Here is a 12,024-nt window from a genome sequence, read left to right as displayed (position 1 = left end):
GGTACAAAAAGATTTATGTTGAGGAGTTCTTATCTCAATGTTGTTTTCTTAGAGGAAAAAAAAAAAAAACCCAACTGCCAAACAATTAGAATTTGGTTAAATAAATTTTAGTTTAATCATACACTATAATACTATTTTGCCATAAAATATATGTGGTAAATAAATTTTAATGACTTGAAAGCTATTAACAGTATATTAAGTTTTAAAGGAAACTGGTTTTTTAAAATTGTACATCTCACATGGACAAGAGGATAAAATATATAAGACACTGACAATTATGTCTAGTGGAAAAGTTAAAGCTTTGTTTTACTTTCTATTGTTTGTCTGAAATTTACTTCATTACATTTATTATTTGTGGTGTGTATGTCTGTGTGTGTGTGTCTGTACATATGTGGGAGTGTATGCACATGTGTGTACAGGTGCCTGTGAAGGCCAGAAGAGGGCGCCAGACCTGCTGAAACAGGAGTTACAGGCAGTTGGGAGCCACCCCACATGACTGCTTCCAATCAAACTCAGGCCTCTGTAAGAGTAACACGTGCTCCTAACAGCTAAGCCCTCACTTTTTGTCCATTTCAGTTACTTATTCTACTATTCCTGCCATGCCTGTGTGCTGTTTTTATACAAACAAGAAGCCAATTTCAATTGAAAAGTAATTAACACATAGTTTCACTCCTAGGCAACTCCATCAGTCATACCCACCGTTTAAACGGTAATAAAAAGAACCTGTCAGTCACATTACTTAACTTCACAACATTCTGACATGTACCATCAAGAAGTAGAGCACATGAGAAATACTCCCAAAGGAAAAGGGAGCTCCCATTCCTGAGACTTCACAAGCTGGGGAAGACGGGGCTCAGGAAAGCATAGGCTGATGTTCTCTCCTAGGCATGGCTATGGATAACAAAATGATTATTAGTTTTGGAAAATCGTTTCTCTCTCTTGCTATGTCCATGTGTTCCGCCTGACTGTGGGGTCAACTCTTAAAGCTCGTGGACTTGCTGGGATTGACAGATAAGGTGAAGAGGCGGAGCCTGGCTCCAGTTCGCAGTGAAGTAAGGATGAACTTGCTGAGATCAGTGTGAGCTCTGTGGCCAGGATGGGCCCACAGCTGAGCCGAAGTTGTCTCTCGTAACACAGACCCAGCAGACCAGTTTTATTTTATGGGTAAAATAAAACTAAAAGAAAGGTCAGGACGTGGAATTTAGATAGTGCCGAAGAGATGTGTAAGAAGCAGCCCCCCCGGGCTGGTTACAAAGTGCTTCCATATTTATAGTCCCATTGGGTCAGAAAGACTGCCCGCTGATGACTGAGTAGGCGGCCATCACCACGCACAAACTGATAAAAGTGGCCTTGGCGCTCGTAGTAAAGATTTAATAACCGGAGCTCTGGGGGCTGGGCGTGGTGGCTCACACCTTTAATCCCAGCACTCAGGAGGCAGAGGCAGGTGGATCGCTGTAAGTTCAAGGCCAGCCTGGTCTACAAAGCGAGTCTAGAACAGCCAGGGCTACACAGAAAGACCCTGTCTTGGGAAAAAAAAAATTACCCTGAGCTCTGCTTGTTTCCTCTGGCCACAGCTTCCTAGTTCAAGTCCTTTAGAGATGATCGCTATGCTCCACTGGGGGTCATTTTACCGTCTTGTCATCAGCCATCCCGACACTGATCTTAATGAAGTGCATTACAGCACTGATACCCACCTAGAACAGCTGAATCGAGGCTCAGTCTTCTACGGATATACTACAAACTCCATGGCTATTCAGTAGTCATATAAAGCCAAAGTCCTGTACTGCCACACATAAAGTCTCCATCGCTTCCGTGAGATGCACAATGAACCATCACGTGCCACATTTTACTTTGCTGCCAAGTCACCAACTGCCCTAGAAGGGTCAAAGGAATGCTGGGAAATTGTAGCTCCTGGCCCTAGCTGGCATGGTAGCAGCCATGGCAGGTGTACAGCTGGATGCAGCTGTGTCTTACCACAGCTGCAAAATTAGCCTTAAAGAAAAAAGAAATCACCAAAACCTGTTGCATTGTTTTCCTGCCCATGCCAAAGCCATTGACTTTCACGAAGTTCAGCGTTCCCCTCGCGAACTTAACAACCACCAATCAGCATAGAGCCCCTAAAATACACACTCGACAGACCTTGCTCACATGAGCTCCCACGTCTGTTTATGTTTCAACTGGCACTATTTTTAAAAATTGGTCTATTTTGCCCCCTCCTTCTACACTGAAATATCCCTTCTCTCTCAGGAAAAATATTCAATTATTTCATTAGTTAGAGAGAGCAAATGTGGCAGACATTTCAGAACCAAAAAGGAAGTTTTAGAAACCAGGAATATTGTTTATGACCCACCTTCTCATTGCTCTATTCTGACAATTCTGTTCTTCAAAAAGAAGTGTAAAGCATTAATTAGTCAAACAAGCATTTCCTCAGACATCAAGACCAAAAGGGTCTGGCCTCTCTCTGGAAGTCTCCGTTTAGAGAACCAATTGCACTCCCTGATATTTGCTCTTCGTGGAGGCCCTGTTTTTGACTTTCCTTAGAACTCCATTACCTCTTGGTTCTTATAAGTCTGTCTTTCCCACAAGAAACACAGAGCTTGGCTCCTCGGAGCCGTGCTTGGCAAGCGTAGAGGCAGGAAACACAGGAGGAATGAGTCTGTCAGACCCATTTTCTTGTATTTCAAATGTTTATTTCAGCTTTGGGAGGAAGTGCAGCGGTTCCTCTCCGTTTCCTAATATTTGGGGCACACAAGTCAGATAAGGCTTAGAGGATGGCATTCCACTATTCACCGTACTCACCGGGGCTCCATCGATGACCTGATAAAACCCCGATAGAAAGCCCATCCTGCCAGACCAGAACATTCGGCTCTCTAGGCCCTTGTTGCACCAGCTCTTATGGCTGTATCCTGGATCCCTGAGATGGGCAACTACTGACAGAACGGCCAAAGGCTCAGCAATATCCAAAGCCTGCTCCCGAAGCCTCCCACACAGCATGCCTGAGTCTCCAGATCAGGAGGATATAATGTGTGAAGGGCTCAGGTGGGGTTTAGTCCCAAGCCCACTTACTAAGTGCCTGAGACATAGTGCAACTGGCACCAGGGTGGTGTTTTCCAAACCAAGACTTAAGATGTACCAGCTTCAGCCATAAATTCATGTCAGCCTTAAACACATGGGCCTTTCCAGTCCATGCTCTGACTTCTCTTAGTTTCCTTTTTAACATCAAGTTACTCAGCGCATCAGCTCACCTTGGCAGCTTGCTCAACTGACTGGCTCTGCAATTAACAGAGGCCGTTTCTAAAACCCAACAGGGGCCATCAATGACAGACTAGAAAGCCCCATGAAAATTCTCCTACTGACACTAACAGATGTGCACACCTCAAACTGTGGATACGAGGACCAAAGTAGGATTGTGGGTACAAGTTAGTTATTGAAGATATATGGAGGCGGAAACCTTCAGCAAATGCGAGACATTGTGTACCATTTTACATAAATGACCCTGGAGTGGAGGGCTTGATGAAGAAACAAATTGTTGTAAGTAAATTAATAATAGAAGGCTTCCGGGTCAGAGTGCCTATTCTGACCCCATTAGTTTTGTCAAGAGAGTTTTAAAAGATAAAAATCTGACTCATATCTCTTATAGTTTAGAAATGTTTAAATTGTACTATTCTATAGGACCTCCTGAGCACAGTGCACTAAGGCTCATGTGCACAAATACATAGCTTGATCACAGAAAGTTTACGTATATTATTTATATTGTAAGTTCATTAATATATAGTTTTTTTATATTATATCTACCATGTTCTGGAAGAATTTCTATGCTAATTGGCTCTTCTATATGTTGGAATTTCTCCATCCTGACTTCCATGTGTTATGACACGTGTGAGCTAACAGTGTATCAGAGTCACATTGGCTTAGATATAATCCCCATAATCATTTTAGAGGCCCAAAGTAATCAAACTATAAAACTTTTTGATTGCTATCTCAGTTGTTAATATCTTGTTTATTAGTCAGTATTAAATAAGACATACTAATTGTAAGTACAACAAAAAATAAAAATAAAAAATAAGACCTGCTGGGTTTTTCTTTAAGCCAGGACAAATTGGAGTGGAAAGAAGGAAAGATCATGAAGAAACATCACAAAGCTCACAGTTAGACAAACATTCCTGCTGGGAGGATAGTTTCCCAGAAGTACACCATAGCCAAGCCATGCCAAGCCGTGTACTTTTCACACACAAAATTATATTGTATCAAATTTAAATTTGTTACAACTGCCATATCCATTAAACCAGTGATAACGAAAATGTAACTCAATATCTGATCTAGTGAAACAGCAAGCAACATTAGCTCACAGCCACATGAAGACCACCTCGGCTGCCATTACTGGTGCCAGCTACACTTCTGCCAGTTTTTTTTTTTTTTTCCTTCTACAGCCATCTTTAACTAACTATATGATTGTCACGATTAGAAAATCTTGAAGAAAGTCTCGGGGTGAGGCTGATCATTCTCATCAGTGTGCATTTACTGCACTTAAAATAGACACTCGTACCAGTGTCCTTTCTATTACCCAAAGGAGAAAAAAAAAAAATCACATACACGGCAGTCCCTTTTCTTTCAGCTCACAGAGAAGCAACTCAATCCAAGCAGTGGTGAAACCTGAGAAGGTCACTGTACACCACGATAAAATTCCCTAATCCCTGGGCCAAATCTCCCCAAGGGGGGCCCTCCTCCTGATCCTCCACTTCCCAGGCTGACTTTTCCATTTGCTCTCTCCTCTTTCCCCTTTCATTTTCCCCTACCTTCAAGCCTTGATATGTGATCCGAAGTGGGGGCTCAGGTTTCCGTTTTTTACAGCTTAGGCCCCGCTAGCTGTATACATTCCTTTCTTTCTGCTGGGCGGTGATTACTTACCAGGGCTTAGTTTACACTGGTCCAGATGAAAGCTGTTCAGATGGAGGCAAATACAGCCCAGAAGCCCCAGGGCACTGATAGGAAGCTATACAAGGCTACATTGTGTTCTCCGTGACATTTCGTTGCAAGCATTTTTATACAGGGCAACCAACTTGTTATGTTACCCTACACTTCAGGAAGCCGAAGGGATGGGAATACCATTCAGGGTGGGGGGGGTTGTTGGTGTGGCTATTAATATTAAAATCAGAAAAATATTAATGAGCTCAAAAGAACTGTGACTTTGAGAATCTACTTTAAATAAGAAATTGGGGGGGGGTAATGATTTATTAGTAGAATGCCTATAAACCCACTAGGTACCCTAACATGGTAAATATGGACGTGACTGAAATTTTTTTTGCCAGGGTCTTTCATATTGTTCCTTAAACCAGAGAGAAAAATGCCACAATTGGATTATGTGCTGGGAGAAAAAGATTTTTTTTTAATCACTTCTCATTTAATGCTACAGATTGAAACAAGGATTAAGACTTCAAATAGTAGAAGGCAAATTGGAGAAAGAAAAATAACATTTTTTAAAAAGAGGAAATTCTGTGCATCCAGGTTAATCCCATACTCGGTCCTGCAGCATGGGCTGAAAACCATGTAATTTTCCCCCTTCGCACAATGTTGTTTTTGTTTCTTCCTCACTAGCTCAGACAAACATCTGTTATACTGCAGAAGGACAACCATCTCCCAGACCACGAAGTGCCTGCAGCCAAAGCCAACAGCACCAGCCCCAAGCACTGAGCACAGTCAGCCTTTATATCCAGCCGGGATAACATTTCACATGTTTTGATTAAAATTAGCTAATTTGTAATTCAAGAACCTATGAAACTTAAAAGCTGCCATCCATATAGAGGGCATTAGGCAGCGTTTTAAAGGGGCAGAGCTAGCTGTGATTTCCTAGTGGCCTTCTCTTGTCGTCCCCCCACTCTGCATTTGAAACGACAGGACACGGAAAAGTAATGTAGAAACACAAGACAAGGGGGGAAGGGCCAGAACTGGAGAGCACTCTCTGCCTCATGGAGAGAAAACAACTTTTACGGATCTCTTTTCTTCCTTCCTTTTTTTTTTTTTTTTTTTTTTTTTTTAACTGTCTATCATTGGAATCAATGGTGGTTTCTGTTACACGGAATGGTATTAATTCCCATGGCAAAGCTTCCTAACTTTCCCAGATGAGTACTTCCTGCTTCCAGACACTAAATTTTTCACCACCACCACCACCACCCACACCCCACCCGCCCGCAACATAAGAGCCCTACTTCCAAAATGTGGAATACGGGTAAAGCTAAGAACATACACCTAGTTACACGAACACACAAGATGTGTGTCTGTTTGCCTCCTTCTGAACACAGGCTTCATCTCGACACTCTGACTAACTACGCTTGTTATAAGCAAGAAGAGGCCAAAAAGCAATAAAAGCGACTTAGTACCATAACATTTTTAGCCAGTTTGCCTTTCAAATACAAACTTAACCAAAGCTGACCAAGTCACCTGACTGTATTGAGGATTCTGTGCAGAAGTGGGGAACACCAAGAAACGCAAAAAGCAAGCCTTACACTTTTTTCTTGTCATAGAAACAAAACTATATACAGAAAGTGATTTTCTTAAAAATCAAGAAACTCGTGAAATCCACACAAGACAAAATCCTCGCCCAAGCAAAATACACAACTTTGAAGAAAATAAAGAAGTGAGGGTGACGAGAGGGCTCCAGGCTGAGCGGTGTTCCTGGGCTTCGGCGCGAACAGCTGGAGCGCCAGGAGGCTGCGCTCGCCACCTCTGGAGCACCGCTGGCCTGGCAGGGAGCCCGGCCTCGCAGAGAGGACTCGGGGTTGGCCTTCGCGAACAATGGGCAGGCGGCTGTGAAGGCCGCCCCTCAGACAGCTGGCTTTCAGCCGGGCTTGTCCCGTCGGCTAACTGGAACCTAAGGCGTGCAGCGGAGAGCTGGAGACCCAAGGCAGCGGGGGGAGAGGAGCGGCCGGGGGCGGCGAGGCGAGCCCGCTGGCTGCACTGTCGCTGACCCGCTCCGCTCCGGCCCAAGCCTCAGGCACTGACAGCCACACGGCCACAGCTGGCGAGTTGGATCAAAGCGGGATCACCAAGCTTGGGGATGAACTGGGAAGAGGGGTGGAATCCAGTGCCCCGGCCCGGCGGCTCTTAACTTTGGAGGGGTCCGAGGTCCATTTCCGAAAAGAGGAGAAAGACTATACCGACCACTGGGAAAGCTACTGCACCACGCTCACTCGCCATTGGGGTCCAGTGCCCTCACCTCGCAACATCTGTACCAACCTAGGGTTTGTGGGGTTAAATAGTATGTTACCCCCGCCCCCATCAAATCTGAGGTTAGCTGATTTCGGGGATGCAGCCGTGAGTTGCCCTGGGCTTTGCACCTGGAGGGGGAGCTGAGGCGTCCCGGGGACCAGACAGAAACTGACAAGCTCGCCCCTGTCCCTCCTCCGCGCTCCCCCCCCCCCCCAACCTACACAACAGCCCGAAGCGAGCGGACCGAAGAAAGAGCTCGGTCTCCCGGGTCCCCGAGTCCGAAAATACCTTCATCTCCTCGTTAATCTCCCTCTTCACGGGGTGAGCCGGTTTCCGGCTCCTTTTATTTTCCGGAGGTCTTCCTTCTTTCTCCATTTCTGCCATGTTTTTGTGTCTGGTTTCTGTGGAGATGAAATGGCTGCTGCCGCCGCCGGCGGTGGTGGTGGTGGCGGTGGCGGTGGCAGTGGCGGTGGCGGAGGTGGAGGTGGTGCTGATGGTGGCAACGCTGGCAGAGGTAGCGGTGCTGGCGGGTCCGGGGCTTAGGGGTTGGGGGCGGGGGGAGGGAGACAGGCGAAGGAGGAGCGGGGTCTCTTCTAGCGGCGGAGACCGTCAGTGGCCGTCACGGGGAAGGGTAGCCCGGGGAGTCTCGGGGATGCGGCCGCCGCCGCTCCTGCCGCCGCCGCCGCCGCTCCTGCTGCTGCCGCTGCCGGTGCCGGTACCGCCGCTCCCGCTCCCGCCGCCGCCGGGCTGCATCCTCGGGGCCCGAAGGAGTCGTCAGCCATCTTCCTGCGCTCTGTCTGTCCGCATGGGCGAGAGGAGCGCCGGCCACGGCGGAGACAGCTGCTCTGGGCGTGCGTGCGTGGATATGTGTGTGCGCCCGGCAGAGCGCGCCAGCCCCGGCGCCCAGCGCCTCCCGCGAGCCGAGCCGCGGGCGGAGGGAGGGACTGAGCGGGGAGGGGTCCGAAGGAGGGGAGGCTGGGGGGGACTAGGCCAGCCCCCCGCTCGCGAGCGGGCGTGGCTTCCCAGTCACTGTAGACGCTGATGCTGCGCTGCTCCGGGGGCTGCTGGCGACCGCCTGATCCCGGGCGGCGGGCACCGACACTCTTAGTAGCCGCCACTTCCCAGCGACGATCAGTGCGCGGCGGCTATGGGCAGAGCCCCCCGCCCGACCCCCGCCTGCTCCTGAACTCCGTGACGTGGGCTCCGGTGGGCTTAGAGTTGGTTTATGAGGTTGACCTAAAGGCCGCGGAGGCAAAATGTACGGGGGTGAAGGGTGGAGATTGAGCGGTAGAGGGGCTCAGGACCTGAAGGCAGAGAGAGCATTCGGCTGGGTAGCGGAGTGAAACACAGACGGGACCCACCGCTTAGGCTCAAGTGTCAAGCTCCGGGGAACAGGGCAGGCTGCGTGAAGGCTGAATGTCCCTTAAATGGGTCCCCAGCACAGCGCGCCCTCACACTGTTTGCCAGGAAGCTTTAGCTTTACAAGTAGGACGACTCGGCCTTCAGCTCCCTGATTTCTCTTTCTCTCTCCCTTCCCCCTCCGCCCCATAAGCACTCTTATACCCTGTTACAAAGTAGCATCTTTACCCCGTGACCCCGCGTGCACCCCCATCACACCCTGAGCTTAATGGAAAGGGTTGGCTTTAGTGTGTACTGCTGTGCACCCGGGATCCCTCTCTCCAGAAGCCCCACACCCTCGCAATGCCCGGTAGGACCCTCTCCTCTCCGCCGGGTTCCACACTCTTCCACTAGTCTCGCTTCTGCCGGTTCCAATGCCCAGCTCATCCTCCATGCGCTCACGTGTCCCCCTTTTGAGCCGCCTCTGTCCACGCCCTGGGCCAAGGTCGGCTGCGCCTGTCCCTGGCGTTTGGGTTGAGGTATTGGTGTGAACCCTTTGATGAGGCACCAGAGACAACACACAGCTCTGAAAAGCTCCTACACACTGCAAAGGGACGTTCCCGGCTCATCTTTCCCGCGCCGCTCCACTTTGTAATTACCTGACACAATGTGATATGGGGGTGTCCATTGTTCCGCGGCTTGTTATTACAGAGTGTTCATTATGACAGTGGTGGGATTTAAAATTACACATTTTTAAGTGCTTAAAAGATAGAATGAATTCGGTGTGAGGGTATGAGTAAGCTTTTCATTAAAATCTCAGTTCGGCCTATCAAATGGGGTTCATTCTGAGTATTGCCTTGCCTAATTTGCATTGCAGCATTGTTTTGTCTCTTAAGCGGCGAATTAAAGATATCTGGGAGTGAGCTCCGGAGGGCTGAACAACTCTAAGAGGCCTGTTTTGCATTTTAGCATAATTTGTTTTGTGCACACCAAATTCTAAATATTTGTTGGTGTACCCTGCAAAGCAACTCCCGCCCCCCCCCCCCCTTGCATCTTCTCTTTTGTGTGCTGGGGGTGGGTGCGAGGGGAAGCAATACTTTCTAGTACCTGTCTGTCCAAGCCATCCCTGGTGCCTGAGGGACTACTAAAAACCAGCTTTCATCTATTCGGAGTTGTGATAAAGGGACCCCACCCAGGGGCATGAGAGATGGGGAACACCTGGGACCCTTAGCAAGGTTTTAAGAAATTAAGAAAGAGGGGCTAGACGGAAATCAAGGGAGCATTTTTTTTTTTTCAGTTACAGCGTTCTCTCAGTGAGATTCCCCCACCCGCCCCCTCCCCATAGCCCTTCGGAGCATATCCAGGTGCCACCAGCTTGAGAGCCCCAAGTCTGGCTGGGTCTGGTAGTACTTGGCAACCCTACTACGAGGAGGCTGTGTGTAGTGGATAGCGGGCTGCTCTCTAGGCAGGGAGTGTCTCCACGATTCTGTTCCTGGTGGAGGAAAAGGAGAGAGTCCTTGGGGTTTCTTAAAAACAGCATTCCACCCAGGTTTGTTCTTTCTGTTCTGTCCTCTTAGTGCTTAGCTAAAAACTTTTTTTTTTTTTTTTTTACTTTTGAAAAGTGTAAAACTACAGACACGTGTTGTAAGATAAACTATGCAATAAGAAGCCTTTGTCTCTTGGAAACATATTTAAGTCTGCTCTATTTCCTTTGCTGCCAGAGCAGTCACAATTGATTCACTGTTGCTCAGCTGATATCGAGTAGCAAGTTGTGTACCCCCCAGTCTTAGATACAGTTTCACAAGTTAAGAAACAAGTAAACAGAAAAGGTAAACTATAGCCCCAATTTATATTTAGAAGCAGCTGTACTTCTTTCAAAGGGACTAACTTTAAAGGGCTAGCCCAGGTGTGTAATAAAAATAATGACATTGCTCAGCCACCTGTTCTGTTGTGCCCTCCAGAAAAGTGAGGTAAGAACATTGAGTCAGAATCCATGAAGCCCACCTTTACTGACACTGGAAGCTCAGGAAACATATCTGAGGAAAATCCTTAACCCGGAACTATGATTGCTACATGTTCCTTAATCTGTGTTTTCCCAAATCAACTATGGAAGACAGTTACACCAAGAGTTAACACTTTGACTTGGTGCACTTGGAATCCTGAGTCAAATCATGTTTCCTGGATAAATAACTTCATAGGAAAAGCATAACTGTGGATAGAAGCAATAACATAAATATGTCTGTGAAGACTGCTCTCTCCTCCACGCCACACCCAGCTCCCAAGCCTCCCTGTGTACAGCTAGTCCTCTTCTTCCCCTGTCATCCATCCTGCCAGTCACCGAGATAGGCACAGGGCCAATCTTTCGTTATTGTCCACAGTTACATTTTTGGGTCCTCCCCTCTTTTGAGTTACTCTTGATCTTCATTTGGGCTTGCTTCACCTAGAAAACACATTGGCGAACAGATGGGAAGACCCCAGAGTGCTCTTCGGTAGATATTTGCTATCACTTAGAATTGATTGGTGTACCCTTAAAAAAAAAAAGTTTTCCTGTGTAGTATTTAAAAATGAGTGTTCTGTGCTCTAGCTAAAGGTGAGGATTAAAATTTTTATGTTGAACATGTGATAGGAATTATCTCAGTTATTGCTCACAAAACCCCACGAAGCTACTTTTGTTATCTCCAAGTCACATAAATAAGCTAAATCTTATGCAAGTTGCTAAGACATACTGGGGTATGGACTCATAACTTCCTGTCCAATTCCAGCTCTCGAATTTTTAATTCTATGCTAATCTGATTTAGTAAATTCCTATAATTATGTTTACCTAGTCTAAGGCCCCTGTTTTCACAGATCTAAGATTAAAATGCATTTTTATCTTGAATTAGCCTTTAAATGTTATCTATTTCTTGCCATGGGTGCATAGGCTAACGGCACAGTCTCCAATCAGTCAGGCAGTAGGTGTACTAACATTAGGCTACAACAACCAGTCTGAGGAAAATCCTAGAGGCTTAAAACAACAAAAATGTGTATTACCAGCTCTAACAAAATTGGCTAAGGATCATGGTGGCTCTCTTTAGCAATTAGCCTCTGCAGTGGCTTAGGGTGCCCTTCACAAAGGCATGCGTTCTCACAGCCATCATAGAGAAAGTGGAGGCAAGGAGAGCTTCACATGCGGAGCTAAGATATGCATTGTCTAGAGTCAGTCACAGAGATCTGAGCAACCCATAAGGAAGCTAGGAAATTTGGTCCTTCCAAGGCCTCCAAAGCATAGGAGATGTAGAGGCAATATTTAATGTTTATATCCCAAACACATCTTCAGTTCATCAAAACGGGGTTGTTAGGATCCACCAAACTCAACATCAGGGCTCTATTTATCTTATTTTATTTTTTCCAGACCAATGTGTGATGATTGGTCCTTTTGATTGAATTATGCTTCAGAATGCATGATTATGTTTAGCTGAAAAGAACAAATTTCTAGAATGA

General features: G+C 46.9%; 1 protein-coding gene across 1 annotated transcript in view; it reads right to left on the bottom strand.

Annotated features, from left to right (window-relative positions):
* Positions 1–8,130, bottom strand: part of Sobp (sine oculis binding protein homolog) — a 154,274-nt gene extending 146,144 nt beyond the window's left edge. The window contains exon 1 of the mRNA XM_051164159.1: positions 7,495–8,130. Coding sequence (XP_051020116.1) covers positions 7,495–7,590 — 96 coding nt within the window. The 5' untranslated portion in view covers positions 7,591–8,130. The remainder of the gene's footprint in view (positions 1–7,494) is intronic.
* Between the last annotated feature and the right edge of the window lie 3,894 nt (positions 8,131–12,024).

This window comes from Acomys russatus, chromosome 21, assembly GCF_903995435.1.
Source record: "Acomys russatus chromosome 21, mAcoRus1.1, whole genome shotgun sequence".
NCBI lineage: Eukaryota > Metazoa > Chordata > Mammalia > Rodentia > Muridae > Acomys > Acomys russatus.
This window is presented reverse-complemented; position numbering and strand designations above follow the sequence as displayed.